Here is a 26,788-nt window from a genome sequence, read left to right on the forward strand (position 1 = left end):
CGTGTTGATAGTTTCTTTTACTGTGCAGAAGCTTCTTAGTTTGATGTAATCCCACTTGTTTGTTTTCTTCATTTTGTTGCTAGTGCTTAAGGTGTCATATCCAAAAATCATTGCCAAGACCTATATCAAGGAGCTCTTTTTCCTGTTTTTTCATCTAGGAATTTCATGGTTTCAGATCTTACATTTAAGTCTCTAATCCACTTCAAGTTCCTTTTTATAAGTAGTATAAGATAGGGGCTTTTTTTCATTTTTTTTACATGTAAATATCCAGTTTTTTCAGCACCAATTATTAAAGAGACTGTCTTCTCTCCATTGAATATTCCTGGCTCTTTTGTCAAATATTAGTTGACTGTGTATGCTTGGGTTTATTTCTTGGCTCTCAATTCTGTTCCATTTGATTTTTTTGTTTGTTTTTAGGCCAGTACCATACTGTTTGAATTACCATAGCTTTATAGTATAGCTTGAAATTAGAAAGTGTGAGGCCTCCTGCTTTGTTCTATTCTCTAAGGATGGCTAGGTTATTTAGGGGTCTTTTGTGGTTCTCTACAAACTTTAGGATTGTTCTTTTTTTCCCTACTTATGTAAAAATGCCATTAGAATCTTTTGGCTTTTCAGCACTGAGTATGATGGAAACTGTGGGAGGTACCTTCTTTGTCTACCAGAGTTTTTTTTAGTCATGAACAGAAGTTGTATTTTGTCAAATACTTTTTCTCCATATATTGAGATGATTTTTTTCATTCTGTTAATCTGATGTATCACATTGATTTGTGTATGTTGAGCCATCATTGCATCCTAAGTATAATTCCACTTGGTCATGCCGAATTATCCTTTTAATATGCTGTTGCATTCAGTTTGCTAGTATTTTGAGAGTTTTTGCTTCTATATTAATCAGGGTTATGGATCTGTATTTTTCTGATAGTGTCCTTTTCTGACATTGGTGTCAAGGTAATGCTGACCTCATAAAATGAGTTTGGAAGTGTTTCCTCCTTTTCTATTTTTTTGGCAGAGTTTGAGGATTAGTGTTAATTCTTCTTTAAATGTTTGGCGAAGTTCACTAGTGAAGCTATCTGGTCCTGGGCTTTTCTTCACTGGGAGATTTTTGATTACTTATTTAATCACCTTACTAGTAATTGGTCTATTTAGACTTTCTATTCCTTCATGATTCACTCTTGATAGTTTGTATGTTTCTAAGAATTTTTCCACTTCTTCTAGGTTGTCCAGTTTACTGGTGTAGAGCTCTTCACAATAGCTTCTTATAAACTTTGTATTTCTGTTGTATCAGTTGTAATGTCTTCTTTGTCATGTATAATTTTGTTGATTTGAGTTCTTTTTTCCTTGGTTAGTCTAGCTAAAGGATTGTCAAATTTGTTTATCTTTTCAAAGAACCAACTCTTAGTTTGGTTAATGTTTTCTATTGTTTTTCTGTTCTCAATTTCATTTATTTCTTCTCTAATCATTATTTCCTTCCTCTTGCTAATAACTTTGGGCTCAGTTTCTTTTTCTAGCTCCTTAAGGCATAGTTAGGTTGTTTATTTGGGAAATTTCTTGCTTTTTAATGTTTTTATTGTTGTGCACTTGCCTCTTATAATTACTTTTGCTGCATCCCGTAAGTTTTGGTATGTTGTTTCTCCACTTTTTGTCTCAAGATACTTTATTGCCCCTTTAATTTCTTTGATCCATATGTTATTCAGGAGAATGTTGTTTAACTTCCATGTATTCGTGAATTTCCAGTTTCCTCTTGTTACTGATTTCTAGTTTCATACCAATGTGGTCAGAGAAGATACTTGGTATGATTTCAGTCTTCTTGAATTTTCTAAGAATTATTTTGTGACCTAACATATGGTCTATCCTAGAAAATGTTTTGTGTGCACTTGAGAAGAATGTGTTTTCTGCTGATGTTGGATAGGATATTCTGTGATTATATTTGGTCTATAGTGTTGTTCAAATTTGCTCTTACCTTATTGATTTCTCTGTCTGGATGATCTACCCATCGTTGAAAGTAGGGTGTTAAAGTCCCCAACTATTACTGTATTGCTGTTTACTTCTCCTTTTATTTAGCTCTATTCGTTTTTGCTTCATGTATTGATATTTCAGTTTTCCAATGTTGGGCACATCAATAATTATAATCTTTATAACTTCATGATATATTGATCCTTTTATCATTATAAAATCACCTTCTTTGTCTTCTTTTACCATTTTAAAAATTAAAGCCTATTTTGTCTGATTTAACTACCCCTGACTTTTTAGTTATTTGCTTAAAATATTTTTCCATCCATTTACTCTGCCTATGTGTGTCTTGAAGGCTAAAGTCATCCTGTAGGCAGCATATCATTGAATCTTTTTTAAAAAAATCCATTTAGCTATTCTGTTTCTCGTTTGGAGAACTGAATCTGTTTACATTTAAAGTAATTATTGGTAAATAAGGACTTAGGCCATTTTGTTAATTGTTTTCTGGTTGTTTTCTAGATCCATTTTTCCTTCTTACCCTGCTTTCTTTTATTGTGTTTTGATGTTGTGAGGTACTAGTATGCTTTGACTTTATCATATTCTTTGTAATTCAGATGTATCACTTGTTACCATGAAGCTTACATTCTAGAAAATCTTAAAATTAAAACACACTATTTTAAAGTAATACCACCTTAACTTCAATAAAGTCTTAAGCTTTATACTTTAACTTCTCCTCCCTTCACATTTTAGGTTATTGATGTTACAATTTTTAATATTGTGTACCTAATAAATTACTGTAGTTTTAGTTATTTTTACCATTTTTTTTTACTAAGTTACCTTTTAAAAAAATTTTATTTTATATTGGAATAAAGTTGATTAAAAATGTTGTCCTAGTTTCAGGTGTACAGCAAAGTAATTCAGTTATACATGTTTCTATTCATTTTCAAATTCTTTTCCCATTTATGTTATTATAGAATATTGAGCAGAGTTTCCTGTGCTATACAGTAGGTCCTTGTTGGTTATCAGTGTGTACCTGTCAATCCCAAACTTCTACTCTATCCCTCCCCACTACTGTTCCTCCCTGGTAACCATAAGTTCATTCTCTAAGTCTGTGAGTCTATATCTGTTTGGTAAATAAGTTCATTTGTATCATTTTTTTTAGATCCTGTATGTTAGCAATATCATATGATATGTCTTTCTCTGACTTACTTTACTTAGTATGATAATCTCCAGGTCCCTCCATGTTAGTGCAAAAGGCATTATTTCTTTCTTTTTAATGGCTGAGTAATATTCCATTGTATATATGTACCTCGTCTTCTTAATCCATTCATCTGTCGATGGACATTTAGGTTCCTTCCATGTCTTGGCTATTGTAAACAGAGCTGCAATGAACATTGGGGTGCATGTATCCTTTTGAACCATGTTTTTCTCCAGTTATATGCCCAGGAGTGGGATTGCGGGATCATATGGTAGCTCTGTTTTTAGGGGTTTTTGCCTTATAAATTTATTTATTTATTTATTTATTTATGGCTGTGTTGGGTCTTCGTTGCTCTGTGCAGGCTTTCTCTAGTTGGGGTGAGCGGGGGCTATTCTTTGCTGCGGTGCATGGGCTTCTCATTGTTGTGGCTTCTCTTGTTGCAGAGCACAGGCTCTGGGCATGAGGGCTTCAGTAGTTGTGGCATGTAGGCTCACTATTTGTGGCTTGCGGGCTCTAGAGTGCAGGCTCAGTAGTTGTGGTGCACAGGCTTAGTTGCTCCGCAGCATGTGGGATCTTCCTGGGCCAGGGCTCGAACCCGTGTCCCCTGCATTGACAGGCAGATTCTTAACCACTGTGCCACCAGGGAAGCCCCTACTTTTAGTTTTCTAAGGAACCTCCATACTTTAAGTTCTCCATAGTGGCTGTACCAATTTTACATTCCCACCAACAGTGTAGGAGGGTTCCCTTTTCTCCACACCCTCTCCAGCATTTATTGTTTGTAAACTTTTTGATAATGGCTATTCTGACTGGTGTGAGGTGATATCTCATTGTAGTTTTGATTTGCATTTCTCTAATAGTTAGTGATGTTGAGCATCTTTTCATATGCTTCTTGGCCATCTGTATGTCTTCTTTGGGGAAATGTCTATTTAGGTCTGTCTTCTGCCCGTTTTTTGATTGGGTTGTTTGTTTGATATTGAGCCGCACGAACTGTTCATAAATTTTGGAGATTAATCCCTTGCAGGTTGCATTGCTTGCAAATGTTTTCTCCAATTCTGTGGGTTGTCTTTTTGTTTATTGTTTCCTTTGCTGTGCAAAAGCTTTTGAATTTAACTACGTTCCATTTGTTTATTTTTATTTCTATTACTGTGGGAGACAGATAGAAAAAAATATTGCTGCAATTTATGTCAAAGAGTGTTCTTCCTGTTTTCCTGTAAGAGTTTTATGGTATCTGGTCTTACATTTAGGTCTTTAGTCCTTTTTAATTTTATTTTTGTGTATGGTATTAGATAATGTTCTAATTTCATTTTTTTTTTACATGTACCTGTCCAGTTTTCCCAGCACCATTTATTGAACAGACTATCTTTTCTCCATTGTATACTCTTGCCTCCTTTGTCATAGATTAATTGACCATAGGTGCATGGGTTTATTTCTGGGCTTTCTATACTGTTCGATTTATCTATATGTCTGTTTTTGTGCCAGTACCATACTATTTTGATGACTGTAGCCTTGTAGTATATAGTCTGAAATTAGGGAGCCTGATTCCTCCAGCTCCATTTTTCTTTCTCAAGATTGCTTTGGCTATTCAGGGTCTTTTGTGTCTCCACACAAATTTTAAGATTTTTTTTGGTTCTAATTCTGTGAAAAATGCCATTGGTAATTTGATAGGGATTGCACTGAATCTGTAGATTGCTTTCGTTAGTATAGTAAAATTTTTTTGAATTATTGCTTTCTTTATTTTTGGCTGCATTGGGCTTTCATTGCTGCCCGCGGGCTTTCTCTAGTTGCGGTGAGCTGAGGCTACTCTTCATTGCGGTGCACGGGCTTCTCATTGCGGTGGCTTCTCTTGTTGCGGAGCACAGGCTCTAGGCACGCGGGCTTCAGTAGTTGTGGCACACAACTCGAACCCGTTGTGGTTAGTTGCTCTGTGGCATGTGGGATCTTCCTGGACCAGGGCTCGAACCCGTGTCCCCTGCACTGGCAGGTGGATTCTTAACCAATGCGCCACCAGGGAAGCCCTAGTATAGTAATTTTGACAATATTATTTTTTCCAATCCAAGTACATAGTACATCTTTCCAACTGTTTGTGTCATCTTTAATTTCTTCCATCAGCATCTTATAGTTTCCAGAGTACAGGTCTTCTGCCTCCTTAGGAAGGTTTATTCCTAGGTATTTTATTCTTGATGTAATGATAAGTGGGATTGTTGCTTTAATTTCTCTTTCTGATATTTCATTGTTAGTGTATAGAAATGCAACAGACTTCTGTGTATTAATTTTGTATCCTGCGACTTTACTGAATTCATTGATGAGCTCTAGTAGTTTTCTGGTAGAATCTTTAGGATTCTCTCTCTCTATATATCATGTCATCTGCAAACAGTGACAGTCTTCTTTTCCAGTTTGGATTGTTTTTATTTTTCTTCTCTTATTGCTGTGACTAGGACTTCCAAGTCTATTTAGAATAAAAGTGGCAAGAGTGTGGGCATCCTTGTCTTGTTCCTGATCTTAGAGGAAATGCTTTCAGCTTTTCATCATTGAGTATGATGTTAGCTATAGGTTTGTCATATATGGCCTTTATTATGTTGAGGTAGGTTCCCTCTATGCCCACTTTCTGAAGAGTTTTTATCATAAATGGTGTTGAATTTTGTCAGAAGCTTTTCCTGCATCTATTGAGATGATCTTATGATTTTTAATTCTTCAAATTGTTGATGTGGTGTATCACACTGATTGATTTGCAGATATTGAAAAATCCTTGCATCCCTGGGATAAATCCCACTTGATCATTGTGCATGATCCTTTTAATGTATTGTTGGATTTGGTTTGCTAGTATTTTATTGAGGATTTTTGTGTCTATGTTCATCAGTGATATTGGCCTGTTATTTTGTGTGTGTGTATGTTATCTTTGTCTATTTTTGTCTAGTTTTGGTATCAGTGTGATGGTGGCCTCATAGAATGAGTTTGGGAGTGTTCCTACTTCTGCAGTTTTTTGGGAGTAGTTTCAGAAGGATAGGTGTTAACTCTTCTCTAAATGTTTGATAAATTCATCTGTGAAGCCAGCTGGTCCTACACTTTGGTTGTTGGGAGTTTTTAAATCACAGTTACAATTTCATTACTTGTAGTTGGTCTCTTCATATTTTCTGTTTCTTCCTGATTCAGTCTTGGGAGGTTGTACCTTTCTAAAAATTGGTCCGTTTCTTCCAGGTTGTCCATTTTATTGGCATATAGTTGCTTGCAGTAGTCTCTTATGATCCTTTGTATTTCTGTGGGGTCCATTGTAACTTCTTTTTCATTTCTGATTGTATTGATTTGGGCCCTCTCCCTTTTTTACATGATGAGTCTGGCTAAAGGCTTATCAATTTTGTTTGTCTTTTCAAAGAACCAGTTTTTAGTTTCATTGAACTTTTCTTCATCTCTGTTTCATTTATTTCTGCTCTGATTTTTTCTTTCCTTCTGCTAACTTTGGGTTTTGTTTGTTCTTCTTTCTCTGTAGTGGCTTTAGGTGTAAGCTTAGGTTGTTTATTTGAGATGTTTCTTCTTTCCTGAGGTAAGATTGTATTGCTATAAACTTCCCTCTTAGAACTGCTTTTGCTGAGTCCTATAGGTTTTGGATCATGGTGCTTTCATGTGTCTCTAGGTGTTTTTTCATTTCCTCTTTGATTTCTTCAGTGATCCATTGGTTGTTTAGTAGCATATTGTTTAGCCTCCATGTGTTTGTTTTTTTATAGTATTTCCTCACATTGTGGTTAGAAAATATGCTTGTTGTCAGTATGTTGTCAATTTTCTTTAAATTTACTGAGGCTTGCTTTGTGGCCCAGCATGTGATCAATCCTGGAGATTGTTCCATGTGCACTTGAGAAGAACATGTATTCTGCTGCTTTTGTATGGAATGCTCTATAAATATCAATAAAGTCCATCTGGTCTAATATGTCATTTAAGGCCTGTGTACCTTATTGATTTTCTGTCTGGATGATCTGTCCATTGGTGAAAATGGTATGTTAAAGTCCCCCATGATTATTGTTACTGTCAATTTCTCCTTTTATGACTGTTAGTATTTGCCTTATATATGAGGTGCTCCTATGTTGGGTGCATATATATTTATAATTCTTGTATCTTTTTCTTGGATTGATCCCTTGATCATTATGTAGTGTCCTTCTTTGTCTCTTGTAACAGTCTTTATTTTAAAGTGTATTTTGTCTGATATGAGTATTGCTACTCCAGCTTTCTTTTGATTTGCATTTGCATGGAATACCTTTTTCCATCCTCTCACTTTCAGTCTGTATGTGTCCCTAGATCTGAAGGGGGTCTCTTGTAGACAGCATATATGCGGGTCTTGGTTTTGGATCCATTCAACTAGTCTGTCTTTTGGTTGGAGCATTTAATCTCTTTATGTGTAAGGTAATTATTGATATGTATGTTCCTTATTGCCATTTTCTTAATTGTTTTGGATTTGTTTTTGTGGGTCTTTTTTCTTCTCTTCTTCTTTGTTCTATTCTCTTGTGATCTGTAGATTTTCAGTTTGTGGTTCCCACGAAGTTTTGATACAGCAGTCTATATATAAATAAGGTTGTTTTAAGTTGCTCCTCTTAATTTCAAATGCATTTCCAGTATCCTGCATTTGTGCTCGCCTCTTCTCACAACTGCTGGTTTTGATATATTTGTGTGTATGCTTTCCTACCTTTACTGTATGCTTGCCTTTACCAGTGAGCTTTTCCGTTTGTAGTTTTCTTGTTTCTAATTGTGGGCTTTTCTTTTCTGCCTAGAGAAGTTCCTTTAGCATTTGTTGCAAACCTGGTCTGGTGGTGCTGAATTCTTGTAGCTTTTGCTTGTTTGTAAAGCTTTTGATTTCTCCAAATCTGAATGAGATCCATGCTGGGTAGAGTAATCTTGGTTGTAGGTTCTTCCCTTTCAGCACTTTAAATATATCATGCCACTCCCTTCTGGCCTGCAGAGTTTCTGTTGAAAAATCAGCTGATAACCTTATGGGGATTCCCTTGTATGTTATTTGTTGCTCTTCCCTTGTTGCTTTTAATGTTCTTTCTTTGTCTTTACTTTTTGTCAATTTGATTACTGTGTGTCTTGGCATGTTCCTCCTTGGGTTTATCCTGCCTGGGACTCTCTTCACTTCCTGGACTTGGGTGACTGTTTCCTTTCCCATGTTAGGGAAGTTTTCAGCTATTATCTCCTTTCTTTTTTTTTTAAGAAGATGTTGGGGGTAGGAGTTTATTAATTTATTTATTTTTGCTGTGTTGGGTCTTCGTTTCTGTGCGAGGGCTTTCTCTAGTTGTGGCAAGCGGGGGCCACTCTTCATCGTGGTGCACAGGCCTCACTATCGTGGCCTCTCGTTGCGGAGCACAGGATCCAGACGCACAGGCTCAGTAGTTGTGGCTCACGGGTCTAGTTGCTCCGCGGCATGTGGGATCCTCCCAGACCAGGGCTTGAACCCATGTCCCCTGCATTAGCAGGCAGATTCTCAACCACTGCACCACCAGGGAAGCCCCAGCTATTATCTCTTTAAATATTTTTCTCAGGTCCTCTCTCTCTCTCTTCTCCTTCTGGGACTTCAATAATGCTGATGTTGGAGCGTTTAATGTTGTTTGGGCTGAGGTGTCCCAGCACTGGAGCCTACAACCTGTTGTGTGGGGCCAGGTCTTGATGAGAAAATGGCGTCCTCCATGAGGGCTCACGCCAATGAGTACATCCCAGAACTACTGCTACCAGTGTCTTTGTCCTCGCAGTGAGCCACAGCCGCCCCCTCCCGCCCCCGCCTCTGCAGGAGACCCTGCAATACTAGCAGGTACATCTGGCCCAGTCTCTTATGAGGTCACTGCTTTTTCCCCTGTGTCCTGGTGAGCACAAGACCTCATGTGTGCCCTCCAAGAGTGGAGTTTCTGTTTGCCCCCAGTCCTGTGGAATCCCTGTGATCAAACCCCACTGGCCTTCAAATCTAGATTCTCTGGGGGCTCCTCCTCCCATTGTCAGACCCCCCAGCTGGGAGCCTGATGTGGGACTCAGAACTTTCACTCCTGTGGGAGAACTTCTGTTGTATAATTATTTTCCAGTTTGTGGTTCACCCATTCAGTGGGTATAGGATTTCATTGTGCCCCTCCTACCATCTTGTGGCTTTTTCTTTGTCTTTGGATGTAGGGTATCTTTTTGGGTAGGTTCCAGTGTTTGTTTTTTTTAATTTATTTTTGCTGCGTTTGGTCTTCGTTGCTGCGTGTGGGCTTTCTCTAGTTGCAGGCAGGGGTTACTCTTCCCTGCGCTGCGCAGGCTTCTCATTGCGGTGGCTTCTCGTTGTGGAGCACAGGCTTTAGTAGTTGTGGCATGTGGGCTCAGTAGTTGTAGCTCATGGGCTCTAGAGCACAGGCTCAGTAGTTGTGGCACACGGTCTTAGTTGCTCTGAGGCATGTGGGATCTTCCCGGACCAGGGCTTGAACCCCTGTCCCCTGCATTGACAGGCAGATTCTTAACCACTGCGCCACCAGCGAAGTCCCTCCAGCATATTTTTTGTTGATGGTTGTTCAGTAGTTAGTTGAGATTTTGGTGTTTTTGTAAGAAGGGGTGAGCTCATGTTCCCCTACTCTGCCATCTTGTCTCCATTGACCATGTTTGTTTTGTAACTTTTAAACTAGAGCTGTAAGTGAATTACATACCACTATTACCATATTACAGAATCCAAGTTTGACTATATTTTCCATAGCAGTGAGTTTTACACTGCCTTATGTTTTTATGATGTTAATTATCATCCTTTTATATTTAGCCCTCAGTATCTGCAGGGAACTGGTTGCAAGACTTGCTGGGGACACCAGAATCTGTGGATGCTCATGTCCCATTGTCAGCCCTCTGTATCTGTGGGTTCCACATCCAAGGATCCTCCAGTTGTACACATAGTACATGGTCCACGGTTGGTTGAATTTGTGGATGCAGAACCCGTGGATATGGAGGGCTGACTACTTCCACTCCAAGAACTTCCTGTAACGTTTCTTGTAAAGCATGTCTAGTGATGATGAATTTTCTCAGCTTTCGTTATTCAGGGAAAGTATTTATCCCTCCTTTATTTCTGAAGGGGAGCTTCACTGGGTGTAGAATTTCTTGGTTGACAGTTTTCTCCCCAATATTTTTCTTTAAGATTTTTTTTTCATGTGCACCATTTTTAAAGTCTTTATTGAATTTGTTACAATATTGCTTCTGTTTTATGTTTTGGTTTTATGGCTGTGAGGTATGCAGAATCTTAGCTCCCTAACCAGGGATCGAACCCACACCCCCTGCATTGGAAGGCAAAGTCTTAACCACTGGACTGCCAGGGAAATCCCCCTCCCCCCTCTCCCGAGTATTTTGAATATGTCCTACCATTCTCTAGTCTGAAAAATTTCCATTACGAAATCCACTGATAGTCTTATGGAGGTTCCCTTGTATGTAACTTCTCTCTTTTCTCTTGCTGCTTTTAAAATTCTTTGACTTTGACTTTTGAAAATTTAATTATAATACGTCCTGGTGTAGCCCTATTTGGGTTCACCCTATTTGGGATCTTTTGGGCCTTTTGAATCTGGATGTCTAGTTCTCTCCCCAGGTTTGGGAAGTTTTCAGCCATTATTGACTTAAATACACTTTTTGTCCCTTTTCTCCTTCTGGAATTCCAAAAATTTGAATATTTTTCTTTGTGTACCATAAGTCCCTTAGGCTCCCTTCCATCTTTTTTCATTATTTTTCCTTTTTGTTCCTCTGACTGGATAATTTCAAATGGCCTGTTTTCCAGGATTTGATTCTTCTGCATGGTTGAGTCTGCTTTTGAAGCTCTCTCTTGTTTTCTTCTTAATTTATTTCAGGCTGCATTGGGTCTTTGTTGCTGTGCGCAGACTTTCTCTAGCTGTGGCGAGTGGGGGCTACTCTTCGATGTGGTGCGCGGGCTTCTCATCGCGGTGGCTTCTCTTTGTTGGGGAGCATGGGCTGTAGGTGCGCGGGCTTCAGTAGTTGTGGCACATGGGCTTCAGTAGTTGTGGCTTGTGGGCTCTAGAGCACAGGCTCAGTAGTTGTGGCTCATGGGCTTAGTTGCTCAACGGATGTGGGATCTTCCCGGACCAGGGCTCGAACCTGTGTCCCCTGCATTGGCAGGCGGATTCTCAACCACTGCACCACCAGGGAAGTCCAAAGCGCTCTATTGAATTCTTTGGTTCAGTTATTCTATTCTTCAGCTCTATGATTTTTTTCATGGTTTATATTTCTTTGTTGAACTCATTTTGTTTACTTCTCTAATTTCATTTAGTTGTCTGTTCTTGTAGCTCACGAAACCTCTTGAAGATGATTATTCTGAATTCTTTGAAACTTCATAGCTCTCCATTTCCTTAGGGTCAGTTATCGGCCCTTTATTACTTACCTTTGGTGGTATCATACATACTTGCTTTTTCATGATCCTTGATTCTTTGTACCAGTGTCTGTTCATTTGAATAAGTGATCTCTTTTTCCAGACTTTCAGGTTTACTTTGGCAGAGACAGTTCTTCACCAGTCAGCTCTGTTTAGGTTTCTGGACATGTCTGCTGGTAGCATCCTTGGGCAGGTGGAGCCCGTTATTAGGGTCAGTTTGGTCAAGGCATCTGTTCGAGCTCTGAGGTTAGCGGTGGGGGCGTGCCACTGGCTGAGAGCAGCTGGATAGGACTGCTATCTTGGTTCCCTGCCCTAATGCAGCTGTAGGATGGGCTTCATGACTGTCTGCATTCTGGTCAGGCTTACTAAATGCTTTGTACTGGGTACTACTATACCCAGCAGTAGGTGGGGCTATGAACTAGCTTCCCTGCCCTGGCAAAGCAGCAGGACGGGACCCAGGGCCTGCGTGGCTCATTGTCTGGGGACTCAAATCGGGCAAGAGTGTGCACTGAATATTTTGGTTAGGTGAGGCCACCAGTTTTCCTTTGCAGACAGAGAAAGCCATGGGCTGTACTCTATTCAAGCGCCACCGTAAGCATGGCTGTTAGATGGGCGAGGCAGCTTCCTGTGTGTTAGGGTTAGGTTCCTTGGTCAGGTGGTCTGAAGGTATAGTATTCAGTAACAAGTGAGGTTGTGAATCAGTTTCCCTTCCTGGGCGCAGCAGGAAAAACACCTCAAATGCCACTAATGCTCTTTGTTGGCGGCCTTGAGTCAAGCCAACTCGTGCCGCAAGTTCCCTGGCCGAACGGGGCCAGTTTGTTTGCCCTGGAAGCCATCAGCTGTGCCCACCCTCCTCTCAGCTTAAGAGTTGCTGGGTTACACAGCTTCCAGGTGTTCTCACAAACCCTTCCTATCAGATGCGGGCCACACTCCACAGTGCCTAGGGCTATAACTTGGGCTCCTGCCTGGGTGGCACTGAGAGGGCCCACTTCAGGTAGCTCTCAAATTTTCCCAAACAGGCTTTCTGGTCTGGAAGGGCCAGGAGCCTCAGTCTGTAGTGGGTGGGACCATGTATCACCTCCCCTGCCTGGGTGTAACAGGGAAAATCTCTAGAGGGAGAACACAAAGATGGCATCCCTGGCCTACGTTCCCCGAGGGCCTCTCCATAGGCCTCTAGATGTACGCCAAGCCTGAAACCTGCCCTTAAGGTTGATGATCCGGGACAAAAAAATGAGGCCTCTTCCACAGACACTGGGGGTGTGTTTCAGTCTGCTGTCTGTGCAATGCCCCAGGGGTGGTAGCCCACCAAGAACTGTTAGAGTCGCACGGGACCCAGGAATTCCAGCCCCTCTGGTCACCAGAGCCAGACCATCAAGGGCTCTCCCTGGATGGCAACCGCCAAGGCCAGGTCACCAGATGTAAAAATCCAGGGCATCAGATGAGCGTTGGAATCGCTTATCCTTATTTCTTCACCATGCTCATGTTGCGGGGGGCTTCGGGAAGGCGGGTGTGAGGGGTGAAAACAAGGGCAGATAGTGGGACACTGGAAATATTGTTTTGTCCTTGCAAAGACAAATTAGAATCCTCTGGGGGTGGTCTTGGACACTTTTTAGGAAATTTGGCTCATGCAAAGTCTCAGCCCATCTGGAAATACATACATTGCCATTTTGCTTAGGTTTTCAAAATCTCATTGCCAAGGCCATTTCTGAATGATTCCTCTAGGAAGCTATTTAGGTTTTATAGCCACTAGTTGAACTCGAATTTCTCAGCTATCTTCAGGACAGTTTGGAGTGGGCAAATAAACTTCCCCAAACAGAACAGTGCTGCTCCTGTGGGTCTGTAGTTTGACATGGAATTTTCTTTAGCCATGCTCACACCTCCCTGCTTGGGGTTTTTTTGTTTGTTTATTTTGTTTTTTTTTTTCCAGCAAGCACAATGTGGCCTGGATCTTCGACACATCACCGTAGTGGAGCTGGTAGGTGTGTTCCCGACCCTCATCGGCAGGATAGGAGCAAAGATTATGCCTCCAGCCCTAGCTCTGCAGCTCAGGTAGGGGGAAGTTCTGTTCTTAAGTGTTATTACCTATAAAAGTGCTTTTCTCTGATCAGGTTCCCTGATGTCTCTCTATTCATTCTTGATTCCAGGCAACCTTCAACCTTTAATTACTTTTATTCTGGGAGTATTATAACTATTAATTGGCATGTGGCTCCTTGTCCAAATACATGATGCAGTGGGTAATTACCAGGGTTCCTTCCCCTTCCAGGTGTTTTTGCTTTGTCTTTGTTTTTTTTTCCCTTGGTGGGAGTGGGACGGGAAGGGGACAGAATGCAAAAAGGACTTAAGCAATCCTTGGTCTTCTTAAGAGGGCAGGCCTCCAATTTAGCCTTTCCAGGCTTGGACTCTTTTTCCCCCATGCTTCCAGGGCACTGGTACATAGTCCCATTTTAACAACTTTTGGTAACACTTAAAAAGCCAGAATCATGGTGTTCAGACTCTGAGTAATGGTGCATTAAAAAAGCAGAATTCAACAGCCAAAAGGTAATTTCAGAGCAACCCAAATTTTTTTTTTTTTTTTTTTTTTGCGCGGTACGCAGGCCTCTTACTGTTGTGGCCTCTCCCGTTGCGGAGCACAGGCTCCGGACGCGCAGGCTCAGCGGCCATGGCTCACGGGCGCGGCCACTCCGCGGCATGTGGGATCTTCCCGGACTGGGGCATGAACCCGTGTCCCCTGCATCGGCAGGCGGACTCTCAACCACTGCACCACCAGGGAAGCCCATAGTCTTTGTTTTAAAGTCTATTTTGTCTGATATAAGAACAGTGATCCAGCTTACTTTTGGTTTCCATTTGCATAGAATATATTTTTCCATTCCTTCACTTTGTGTGTGTCTTTACATCTGACGTGAGTCCCTTGTAGGCAGCATATAGATAGGTGTTTGGTTTTTTCTTATCCATTCAGCTACTCTTTCTTTTGATTAGAGGATTTAGTCCACTTAAATTATTGATAGGTAGATACTTACAGCCATCTTGTTAATTGTTTTTTGGCTGTTTTATAGGTCCTCTGTTACATTCTTCTCTCTTCTCTTCCTGTGTGATTTGATGAATTTAGTGGTATGCTTAGATTCCTTTCTCATTATCTTTTGTGTATCTATTATAGGTTTCTGGTTTGTGGTTACCATGAAGCTTACATTTATCAACTTAAAATGGACCATTATAAATATAACAACTTAAGTTTGAAGGCATTCTAAAGCTCCACACACGTTTTGTTTTTGATGTCACATTTTATATCTTTTAATCCTGTGTATCCCTTAAGCAGTTATTGTAGTTATCTTACCACTTTTGTCTTTTAACCTTTATATTAGCTTTATAAATCCACTACTTTTACTAATATATCTACCTTTAAAATTAAAAATCTTTTTATTTTAACCATTTTTAAATTGAAGTAGTTAATTGACAATTTTGTTAGTTTGAGGTGTACAACAAAGTCATACAGTTATACACATATGTATTCTTTCTCAGATTCTTTTCCATTATAGGTTATTATGAGATATTGAATATGGTACCCTGTGCTGTACAGTAGCTCCTTGTTTCTATCTGTTTTATATATAGTAGTGTGTATGTGTTGATCCAAAACTCCTAATTTTCCCCCCTCCTTTCCACCCCCTACTATCCCCTTTGGTAACCATAAGTTTGTTTTCTATGTCTGTGAGTCTATTTCTGTTTTGTAAAAATAAGTTCATTTATATCATTTTTTAAGATTCTACATATAAGTGATGTCATATATTTGTCCACCTTTGTCTTTCTTCACTTAATATGATAATTTCTAAGTCCATCCATGTTGCTGCAAATGGCATTATTTCATTCTTTTTTATGGCTGAGTAATATTCCATTGTATACGTGTACCACATCTTCTTTATCCATTTATCTGTCAATGGACACTTAGGTTGCTTCCATGTCTTGGCTATTGTAAATAGTGCTGCTTTGTACACTGGGATGCATGCATGTTTTTTGTTTGTTTGTTTTATTGGAATATAGTTGATTTACAATGTCATGTTAGTTTCAGGTGTACAGTAAACTGATTCACTTATACATATCCATATATTCATTCTTTTTAAGATTCTTTTCTCATAGAGGTTATCTCAGAATATTGAGTAGAGTTCCCTGTGTTATACAGTAGGTCCTTGTTGATTATATATCTTATATATAGGAGTGTGTATATATTGATCCCAAGCTCCTGATTTATCCCTCCCCCCACACTTCGCCTTTGGTAACAATAAGTTTGTTTTCAATATCTGTAAGTCTGTTTCACTTGTAAATAAGTTCATTTGTATCATTTTTTAAAAAATTAGATTCCACATGAGTGATATCATATGATATTAGTCTTTCTCTGTCTTACTTCACTTAGTATAATAATCTGTAGGTCCATCCATGTTGCTGCAAATGGCACTATTTCATTCTTTTTTATGGCTGAGTAATATTCCATTGTATATATGTACCACATCTTCTTTATCCATTCCTCTGTTCATGGACACTTAGGTTGCTTCCATGTCTTGGCTATTGTAAATAGTGCTGCAGTGAACATTGGGGCGCATGTAACTTTTTGAATTATGGTTTCCTCTGGGTATATGCCCAGGAGTGGGATTGCTGGGTCATATGGTAGTTCTGTTTTTAGCTTTTTAAGGAACTTCCATACTGTTCTCCATAGTGGCTGTACCAGTTTACATTCCCACCGACAGTGCAAGAGGGTTCCCTTTTCTCTACACCCTCTCCGGCATTTATTGTTCGTAGATTTTTGATGATGGCCTTTTTGACTGATGTGAGGTGATATCTCAATGTAGTTTTGATTTGCACTTCTCTGATAATTAGTGATGGTGATTATCTTTTCAGGTACTTTTTGGCCATTTATATGTTTCTTTGGAGAAATGTCTATTTAGATCTTCTGCCCATTTTTTGATTGAGCTGTTTGGGTTTTTTTGATATAGAGCTTCATGAGATATTTGTATATTTTGGAAGTTAAGCCCTTGTTGGTCACTTCTTTTGCAAATATTTTCTCCCATTTTGTGGGTTGTCTTTTCATTTTGTTTATGGTTTCCTTTGCTGTGCAGAAACTTTTAAGTTTAATTAGGTCCCATTCGTTTGTTTTGGTTTTTATTCTCATTACTCTAGGAGGTGGATCATAAAAGATATTGCTGTGATTTATGTCAAAGAGTGAGTGTTCTACCTATATGTTAGTCTAAGAGTTTTAAAGTGTCTGGCCTTACATTTAGGTCTTTGATCCATTTTGAGTTTATTTCTGTGTATGGTGTTACAGAATGTTCTAATTTCATTCTCTTGCATGTGGCTGACCAGTTTTCCCACCACCACTGTTGAAGAGACTGTATTTTCTCCATTGTATATTCTTGCCTCCTTTGTCATATATTAACTGACCATAGGTGCATGGGTTTATCTCTGGGCTCTCTATCCTGTTCCATTGATCTATATTTCTGTTTTTGCGCCAGTACCATACTGTTTTGATGACCATAGCTTTATATTGTAGTCTGAAGTCAGGGTGCCTGACTCCTCCAGCTCCGTTTTTCTTTCTCAAGATTGCTTTGGCTATTTGGAGTCTTTTGTGTCTCCATACAAATTTTAAGATTTTTTTTGGTTCTAATTCTGTGAAAAATGCCACTGGTAATTTGATAGGGATTGCATTGAATCTGTAGATTGCCTTGGGTAGTATAGTCATTTTGACAATATCGATTCTTCTAATCCAAGAACATGGTATATATCCTTCCATCCATTTGTGTCATCTCCGGTTTCTTTCATCAGCGTCTTAAGTTTTCGGAGTACAGGTCTATTTATTCCTAGGTATTTTATTCTTCTTGATGTGATGGTAAATGGGATTGTTTCCTTAATTTCTCTTTCTGATCTTTCACTGTTACTGTATAGGGATGTAAGAGATTTCTGTGTATTCAGTATCCTGCAACTTTACTGAATTCATTGATGAGCTCCAGTAGTTTTCTGGTAGAATCTTTAGGATTCTCTCTCTATATATATCATGTCATCTGCAAACAGTGACAGTTTTACTTCTTCTTTACCAGTTTGGACTCCTTGTATTTCTTCTCTGATTGCTGTGGCTAGGACCTCCAAAACTGTTGAATAAAAGTGGCGACATTGCACATCCTTGTCTTGTTCCTGATCTTATAGGAAATGTTTTCAGCTTTTCACTGTTGAGAATGATGTTAACTGTAGGTTTGTCATATATGGCCTTTTATAATGTTGAAGTGTGTTTCCTCTGTGCCCCCTTTCTGGAGAGATTTTATCATAAGTGGGTGTTGAATTTTGCCAAAAGCTTTTTCTGCATCTATTGAGATGATCATATGGTTTTTATTTTTGAGTTTGTCAGTGTGGTGTATCACACTGATTTGCAGATGTGAAAGAATCCTTGCATCCCTGAGATAAACACCACTTGATCATGGTGTATGATCATTTTAATGTATTGTTGGATTCAGTTTGCTAGTATTTTGTTGATGATTTTTCCGTCCATGTTCATCAGTGATACTGGCTTGTAACTTTCTTTTTTTGTGGTATCTTTGTCTAGTTTTACTGTCAGGGTGATGGTGGCCTCATAGAATGGGCTTGGGAGTGTTCCTTCCTCTGCAATCTTCGGAATAGTTTCAGAAGAATAGGTAACAGAATTCGCCTGTGAAGCCATCTGGTCCTGGACTTTTGTTTGGAAGTTTTTAAATCACTGTTTCGATTTCAGTACTGGTGATTGCTCTATTCATATTCTCTATTTCTTCTTGGTTCAGTCTTGGAAGGTTGTACCTTTCTAAGAAATTGTCCATTTCTTCTAGGTTGTCCATTTTATTGGCATATAGTTGCTTGTAGTAGTCTCCTATGATCCTTTGTATTTCTGTGGTGTCCATTGTAACTTCTCCATTTTCATTTCTAATTTTATTGATTCCAGTCCTCTCGCTTTTGTCCTTCATGAGTTTTGCTAAAGGTTTATCAATTTTGTTTATGTTTTCAAAGAGTCAGCTTTTTAGTTTTATCTTTTCTATTGTTTTCTTCATCTCTATTTCATTGATTTCTGCCGGTCTTTCTTTCCTTCTACTAATTTTGCGTTTTGTTTGTTCTTCTTCTTCTAGTTGCTTTAGTCTCTTAGACTGTCCTCATTTCTTTTCATTTTTTATTCTGTTCCACGACAGTGATTTCCACCATTCTGTCTTCCATCTCACTTACTCATTCTTCTGCCTCAATTATTCTGCTGTTGATTTCTTCTAGTATATTTTTCATTCCAGTTATTGTATTGTTCCTCTGTTTGTTCTTTAAATCTTCTAGCTCTTTGTTAAACATCTCTTGTATCTTCTTGATCTGTGCCTCCATTCTTTTTCCGAGATCTTGGATCATCTTTACTATCATTTTCTTTTTCAGGTAGGTTGCCAATCTACAGTTATTTACTTGTTCTTGTGGGTTTTTATCTTGTTCCTTCATCTGGAACATTTCTCTGCCATCTCATTTTTTATAACTTTCTGTGTTCGTGGTCTCCTTTCCACCGGCTGCAGGATCGTAGCTCCGTTTTGCTTCTGGTGCCTGCTCCCTTTGCTTCTGGTGGGTGAGTTTGGTCCTGGGGCTTATACAGGCTTCCTGCTGTGAGGGACTGATGCCTGCACACTAGGGGGGGCGGGGAGCCGGGTCTTGTCCCTCTGGGGGGCAGAGCCATTGCAAGGGGTGTGTTTATTGGTGGCTGTTGGCTGAGGACTTTAGGCAGCCTCTCTGCTGATGGGTAGCACTGTATTCCCCCTCTGCTGGTTTGTTTGGACTGAGGCGTCCCAGCACTGGAGCCTGAAGGCTGTTGAGAGGGGCCAGGTCCTTATGCCAAAATTGCGACCTCTAGGAGAGCTCATTCTGACAGTATTCTCTGGAGCCTCTTCCACCAGTATCCTTGGTCCCCCCCGCCCCCGCAGTGAGCCACAGCAGATTCCTGCCTCCCCAGGAGACCCTCCAAGACTTGTAGGTAGGTACAGCCCAGGCTTATATGGAGTTCCTGCTTTCTGCTGGGTCGCAGTGTACGTGAAACATTGTGTGTGCCCTCCAAGGGTGGAGTCTGTTTTCCCCAGTCCTGTGGAGCTACTGCACTCAAGCCCCACTGGCCTTCAAAGCCAAATGCACTGGGGCTTCTTCCTCCTGATGTCAGACCCTCAAGCTGGGGAGCCTGATGTAGGGCTTGGGACTCACGTTTTTTTGGAGAAACTCTGCAATATAATTATTTTCCAGTTTGTGGGTCACCCACCTGGCGGGTATGGGATTTGATTATGTCGCAAAACCACCCCTGTTACTGTTCAGTTGTCATTTCTTCATTGTCTTTGAATGTAAAATATCTTTTTTGGTAGGTTCCAGTGTTTTTTTGTTGATGGTTGTTCAGCAGTTGTGATTTTGGTGTTTTCATGAGATGAGGTGAGCTTAAAGTTTTCCCCAGAGTTATGCCTAGGAGTGGGATTGTAAGATCATATGGTAACTCTATTTTTAGCTTTTTACGGAACCTCTGTACCGTTTTACATAGTGGCTGCACCAGTTTACATTCCCACCAACAGTGTAGCAGGGTTCCTTTTTCTCCATACCCTCTCCAGCATTTATTATTTGTAGACTTTTTTTTGAGAAAGTAATATTCATATTTATTTTACTTAGTATAACTGGAGAATACCGGCCATTATCACTTGCATTTCTTCATACTGTTCATCTTCAATACATTTGATATTTTAAGAACTTTGCTAAGTCACGGCCTAAGAGTTTTATAGATCATAAGGTACAATTGACACACAATGAACTGTACATACTTAAAGCATAGTGTGATAAGATTTGACATATGTAAACACCCATAAAACCATCGCCACAATTAGAGAATGAATGTGTCTACACTTTCCCCAAAATCTGTAGACTTTTTTTAATATAAATTTATTTATTTATGTATTTATTTTTGGCTGTGTTGGGTCTTCGTTTCTGTGCGAGGGCTTTCTCTAGTTGCGGCGAGCGGGGGCCACTCTTTATCGCGGTGCGCGGGCCTCTCACTATTGCAGCCTCTCTTGTTGCGGAGCACAGGCTCCAGACACACAGGCTCAGTAGTTATGGCTCATGGGCCCAGTTGCTCCATGGCATGTGGGATCTTCCCAGACCAGGGCTCGAACCTGTGTCCCCTGCATTGGCAGGCAGATTCTCAACCACTGCGCCACCAGGGAAGCCCTGTAGACTTTTTGATGATGGCTATTCTGACTGGTGTGAGAACTCCTTTGTAGATTTGATGTGCATTTCTCTAATAATTAGCGATCCTGATCATCTTTTCATGTGTCTGTTGGCCATCTGTATGTCTTCTTTGGAGAATTGTCTATTTAGGTATCCTGCCCATTGGGTAGGGATATTGGGTTGTCTTTTTTGATAATGTGTTGTATGAGGTGTTTGTATATCTTGGACATTAACCTTGCGTCACATTGTTTGTAAATATTTTCTCCCAGTCCATAAGTTGTCTTTTCATTTTGTTTGCAGTTTTCATTGCTGTGCAAAAGGTTTTATGTTTAATTAGGTCCTATTTGGTTATGTTTATTTCCATTACTCTAGGAGACAAATCCAAAAACGTATTGCTGTGATTTATGTCAGTGTTTTCCCTAGGAGTATTCTCCCTAGTGTTCTCCTCTAGGAGGGCTATAGGATTTGTTCTTACCTTTCAGTCTTTAATCCATTTTATTTTTGTAGATGGTGTTATAAAATGTTCTAATTTTCCTGTCTTACGTGTAGCAGTACAGTTTGCCCAGCACCATTTATTGAAGAGCCTGTCTTGGCTCCATTGTATATTCTTGCCTCCTTTATCATAGTATACCTACATTTTAACAGTGAGATTTATACTGATATTTTTTCTTATTACTAATGAGTGCCCTTTTCAGCTTAAAGAAGTCCCTTTAACATTTCTTATAAGGCTGGTTTATTGGTGGCCTTCCCCTTAGCTTTTGCTTCTCTAGAAAACTCTTCACCTCTCCAATTCTGAATGATTTTGTTGGGTAGTATAATATATTCTTGGTTATAGGCTTTTATCTTTCAGGAGAATAAACGGTTTCACTCCCTCTGGCCTGCTACGTTTCTGCTGAAAAATCTGATATTTTTATGGGATTCTCTTGTGTGTAACATGCTGTTTTTTCTCATTAGATTCTCTCCATGACTTTAAGCTTTTTATATTTTAATTATAATGGGTCTTGGTATGGGTTTGTTTAGGTTCCTCTTTTTGGGAACTCTCTTGGCTTCCTGGATCTGTGTTTTTCTCCCCAGGTTAGGGAAGGTTTCAGCTGTTCCTTATTAAAATAAGTTTTCTGCTGCTTTGTCTGTTCTCCTGCTAGGATCCCTATACTGTGAATGTTAGTGTGCTTGGTAGTGTCCCATAAATCTCTTAAGTTATCTTAATGAAAAAACAAATTCTTTTTTCTTTTAGTTCTCTGGGTGAGTTCCACTGCCTTGTCTTTGAGTTTGCCACTACTTTCCACTGCTTCACCTGCCCTTGAACCCCTCTAGTGTATTTTTCACTATAGTTACTGTGTTCTTCAGCTCTGTGACTTCTCTTTGGTACTTTATTTGCTATCTCTTTGAAGTTCACCATGTTCACTCATTCTTCTGAGTTTGGTGAGCATCTTTATGACCATTACTTTTAACTCTTTATCAGGTAAATTACCTATCTTTGTTTCGTTAAGTTTTTTTCCTGAGGTTTTTCTGTTCTTTCATCTCCTTTTCCATTATAGGTCACTACAAGATATTCAATATAGTTCCTTGTGCTATACAGTAGGTCCCTTTTTATCTATTTTACTTGATATGCATTTATTTTGCTGAGAGTGAACTGGTAATAGAAAGACATCTCATAGCATTAGGAATTGTAATTAGCTATTCCTTGACTGTCATATCCTGGAACTTGAGGTTGGCTTAGCATGGTTGCATTGTTTGGAAAGATTTGGTGGACTTGTAGACCCAGGGCCAGTTTCATGGGTGTGTGACCTGTGCAAGCACACAGGTCCCACACTGAAAAGGGTCTTGTGTTTGGTTTAGTGGTGTGCTGTCACCATCTTGACCTTCTTAATTTTTTTGGGGGGGGGGCTTGAATTTTGGCCTGAGTTTTTATTTAGCTTAAGTTTTTTTTGACAATCGCCTTATCTTTTTACATTTTAATTTTATTGGAGTATAGTTGATTTACAATGTTATGTTTCAGGTGTACAGCAAAGTGATTCATTTATATATATATGTGTATATGTGTGTGTGTGTGTATATATATATATATATATATATATATATATATATACATACACATTCTTTTTTAGATTCTTCTCTCATAGAGGTTATCAGAGAATATTGAGTAGAGTTCCCTGTGCTATACAGTAGGTCCTTGTTGGTTATCTTACCTGTTTATCTATTTTATATATAGAAGAACATATTCATCTGTTTCTTCATTTTACCTGGCTCTCTGTTGGTTTCTATGCATTAGAATATGCAACAGCCGCTTCTGGTCTTGAAGGAGTGGCCTCAGGTAGGAGATGAAACTTATTATTCAAGCCTGCCCTAACTCTTGTCTCTCAGACCTTTGTGATTGTCTATATAGCTTATTTTATTTGTAATAGCTCCCAGAGTTTCAGGGTGCGCCAAGACCTGTTAGTGCTCCAATGGAGAGGATCAGTCAGCACCTAGATTCAGGCTGATTGGAAGGCAGACCCTCCGGCAGCAGCTTAGCAAGTAGATGCAGTCCTGAGGGTCTGCAAGCATAAGGCCTGTTGGCCACTGGAGCCAGGCAAGAGAGAGAGAGATGTAAGGTGCTGCTGGATTTAGCAAGGCAGGAGGAATGCAAAAGATGTCTCTGCTAGATGGAACGTAAAGGTGGCAACCTGCTGGAAAAGGAGAGATTAGAGATGGTTTCTGCTGGCTTTTCGCAAGGTGGAGGGAGAGTTTGAAAACTGCTTCCACTGGCATGCCCCTGCCCCACTCTGATGCTTTAAGGTTATTAGATGAGCCTATTCACATAAAGTGTGGGTACTTGTCAAACGGAGGCTTCTGCACTGTGTCTTGGGGTGTTTCTGAGTTTGCGACAGCCCAGCAGATCTTGTGGGTGTGAGCCCTGTTGGTTTTCAAAGAGATATTTCGGGGTTTGTCTCTCAGGCGTGGGTCTTAAAAGCTGGAGTGCCTGATGTGGGAGTGGAACCCTTTGCTCCTCAGGGAGAAACTCCAGGTTTCCAGTTCCCTCCACATGGGTGGGGGCAGTGACTGGGGCTGGATGTACTGCTAGGTTTTTGGACAAGATTGTGTCTCAGCCTCTTCTACCCACTTTGGTGCGATTTCCTTCTCACTTGCCTGATATGCAAGAGTCCTAGTTTTTCGCTTTCTGGCAGACAGTATTGTTCCATATGTAGTTGTAGATTTGGTGTGTCCATGGGAGGAGGAGTTTTGTCTAGTTCTCTAGAAGATTCTCCAGGCGTTCATTTCAGTCTGACATTTGTGTAACTCTGAACTGTGGCTGGTACCACCCCTGCTGCCCTGACCACTCATCTCCTCTCATGGCAGTTTTCCCTCATAATATTCTGTTAGGGCACAAAGCTCACAGGAGGAATGCGTGTGGTAGATGGTAGCACCATGGGGGGGGGGTGGGTTTCTATCCTGACTTAAGTACTGGACCACCCCATGCTCCAGGTCCTTTCCCACAGGTTCCAGCCACCACAAAGTTGCGTAGCCCTTTTTTCCCTCTGGACTTTCCTATTTCTCTGTTTTCCTGGGTCACCCCTGCCCTAGGACTTCCCCCTTCTCCCCCTGCCTCCAAACTCTAAATATTCCTCTTCTTAACATTCTCACCTCACTTTCATGCTTTACGTTTACATGTTCAAAAACTCATTAATGCACTTCTTGAGGGTCCCCTCTTCTTACCACAAGAAACCAGTGCAGACACTGTAACGCTTTTATCTCTACTCACGAGAAGTGGATTAGCAATTTAGTTTCCCACTGGGATAAGACAGAAAGTATTCCCATCTTCCTTGAAAGTCCCTCGTAAAAGGCATAAGAAAGTGTCTTCTCCAGATTTTGTTGTTCAGTTTAGCTGAGTGTGCTCTTTTTTCCCTTGGGCTCAGCTTATCTGTTTCCTTTCTCTGGCTTTTTTCATCTAAACATGGTACTGAAATACATTCTTTTTTAGTTTCAATTCTAATGGGGGTAGAATAGAAAAAAACAGGCCATTGAAATCACTTCAAATGCTTTTTGAAATAGAGGTCTTAAAAAAAAAAAATCTAATTAACCAAGTCCTTCAGCCCAGGGTGAAGAGCCAGTTCGATTCCCTCTATGCAGTTGTGAGCTCGATGGGCCAGAGCTACAATGTTTGGAACGTCATTTCAATCAGCCTCACCTAGGCCAGGGTTTCTCAACCTTGGCACTATGGACATTTGGGGCCTGATCATTCTTTGGTGGGGAGAGGGCTGGTCTGTGCATTGTAGGATGTTAGGCAGCAGCCCTGGCCTCCAACCACTAGAGGGCAGTAGCACGCCCCTGCCATTGTGAACACCAAAACTTGTGTTGATAACCAGTGATAACCAATGACTCGAGTGGGTATGTGGTTGTGCAAACCTAGTCTGCGAATGGGGGTTGACTCCAGTTTAATACAGAAAAATTCTGTTAGCATTGTCATACATGCCTTGGAGCACCTATTGGTACATTAGCACCACTGCAGGTCTAAAGCCTTCCTGGCCACTAGACTCTAAAGCCATGCTACTCAACCTGTCACGTGCACACCAGTCTGCGGTGGATCTTACTCATCCTATAGATTCTAATCCAGTAGGTTTGAGTAGCAAGGGTCTAAAGGGTAATTCAGTCCTTATAGATTCTAATCCAGTAGGTTTGAGTAGCAAGGGTCTAAAGGGTAATTCAGTCCTTTGTGGTATTAAGCCTTTCTCTGCACACAGTGTCATTCTAGGACTCTAGTGGGTCCACCAGAGCCCTCGGGGAGCCAATTTTGACCTAGGCTTCTCTTTTCTTTGCCCTAGGCTGTTGCTGAGAATCCCACTCTACTCCTTCAGTATGGTGCTAGTGGATAAGCACGGCATGGACAGGGAGCGCTATGTCTCCCTGGTGACGCCTGTGGCCCTCTTCACCTTGATCGACACTTTCCCCTTGAGAAAAGAGGAGATGGTCCTGCAAGCTGAAATGGGCCAGACCTGCAACACCTGATGTGACGGGTCCTCTCTCGGCAGTTCCCCTTCTCTTTCTATATCCGTGCTATGCACACAGGAAGGCCTGGAAAATATCCTTGATGTATAGATTTTTATTTGTAATTTTTAAAGTCTATTTTATTATAAACTTTCTTTGCACTTAAAATATTAACACTGCTTTTTGTACTTTGAAGTATTCCAAAAAATATGAATGATACTGACTCTCTTAACTCCCTCATGGCTGGTTAATTTGGTAGAGAAAATAGAACCTACAACCATACACATGCTTTCAATGCCTTTTCTACAGTGTGACACATCTCTATCTTTTTTATATAAAACTTATTAATAAAATATTTGGGAGCAAATTTACTAAAACTCATTTTCTTTTTCAAGCACTAGCCATACTTGCTCACTGTGGTCACAGGTTTTAGGACTGTGATTCTTGGCGTTTGTTTTAGGAATGGAAAAATGAGTCTGGTCAGGAGGAGCTCAGTTGAGCTGGGAGAGCTGAACATGGAAGGGTCAGAGAAGCCAGTTAAAGCAACAAGCCGAAAATGAAAGAGGTAAGAATTTAATCACTTACTGTGATGGTGTAACCAAGAAGCTAAAACTGGAAGTTCCATTGTATACTTCTCCATCTTCTGTTTTCTCCAGTGGACCAGTGCACCAGTTGAAGGTCACGTGGCTCACCAAAGACATGGGGTTGTTACACTGTTGAGGGAGACCCAGCTGTGGCAGTTTGATGCACCCTGGGGTCATGGAAGGGCGAGGGTCTAGGAGTGGAAAAGTACTGGATACTGAATCAGTGGGGAAAAGTGTCTTCAGATTCCCCTCTTCCTCCTATAAGGTCCCAGCACAGGAGCGTGAAGACCTCTGCCCAAGGCCTCAGAGACCTAAGAATAAACATCACGTGGGCTAGGAATGCAAATCTGTGAAAGGACATGAACAGTCCTTGGCTACAGTTGCAGCCAGTGACTGATTCATTGACTGTATACCAGTCTGTGCTGGGAGAGCAGCTTTTCCTTATGAGACCTTCCAGGCGAAGCCTTTGTAACTGCCTAAGGTTGGGCCTGAAAAATCATAGTTTTATAACCAGGAGTT

General features: G+C 40.4%; 1 protein-coding gene across 3 annotated transcripts in view; it reads left to right on the top strand.

The window, feature by feature from the left end:
- The window catches only part of SRPX (sushi repeat containing protein X-linked), a 99,123-nt gene extending 73,073 nt beyond the window's left edge, over window positions 1-26,050 (top strand). For all 3 annotated transcript variants that reach the window (XM_060137061.1, XM_060137063.1, XM_060137062.1), the window contains 2 exons: window positions 13,429-13,550; window positions 25,523-26,050. In XM_060137061.1, the coding sequence (XP_059993044.1) occupies window positions 13,429-13,550; window positions 25,523-25,706 (306 nt within the window). In that variant the 3' untranslated portion in view covers window positions 25,707-26,050. The remainder of the gene's footprint in view (window positions 1-13,428; window positions 13,551-25,522) is intronic.
- Window positions 26,051-26,788: the final 738 nt, after the last annotated feature.

The sequence above is a fragment of the Lagenorhynchus albirostris genome, chromosome X (assembly GCF_949774975.1).
Source record: "Lagenorhynchus albirostris chromosome X, mLagAlb1.1, whole genome shotgun sequence".
NCBI classification, from domain to species: domain Eukaryota; kingdom Metazoa; phylum Chordata; class Mammalia; order Artiodactyla; family Delphinidae; genus Lagenorhynchus; species Lagenorhynchus albirostris.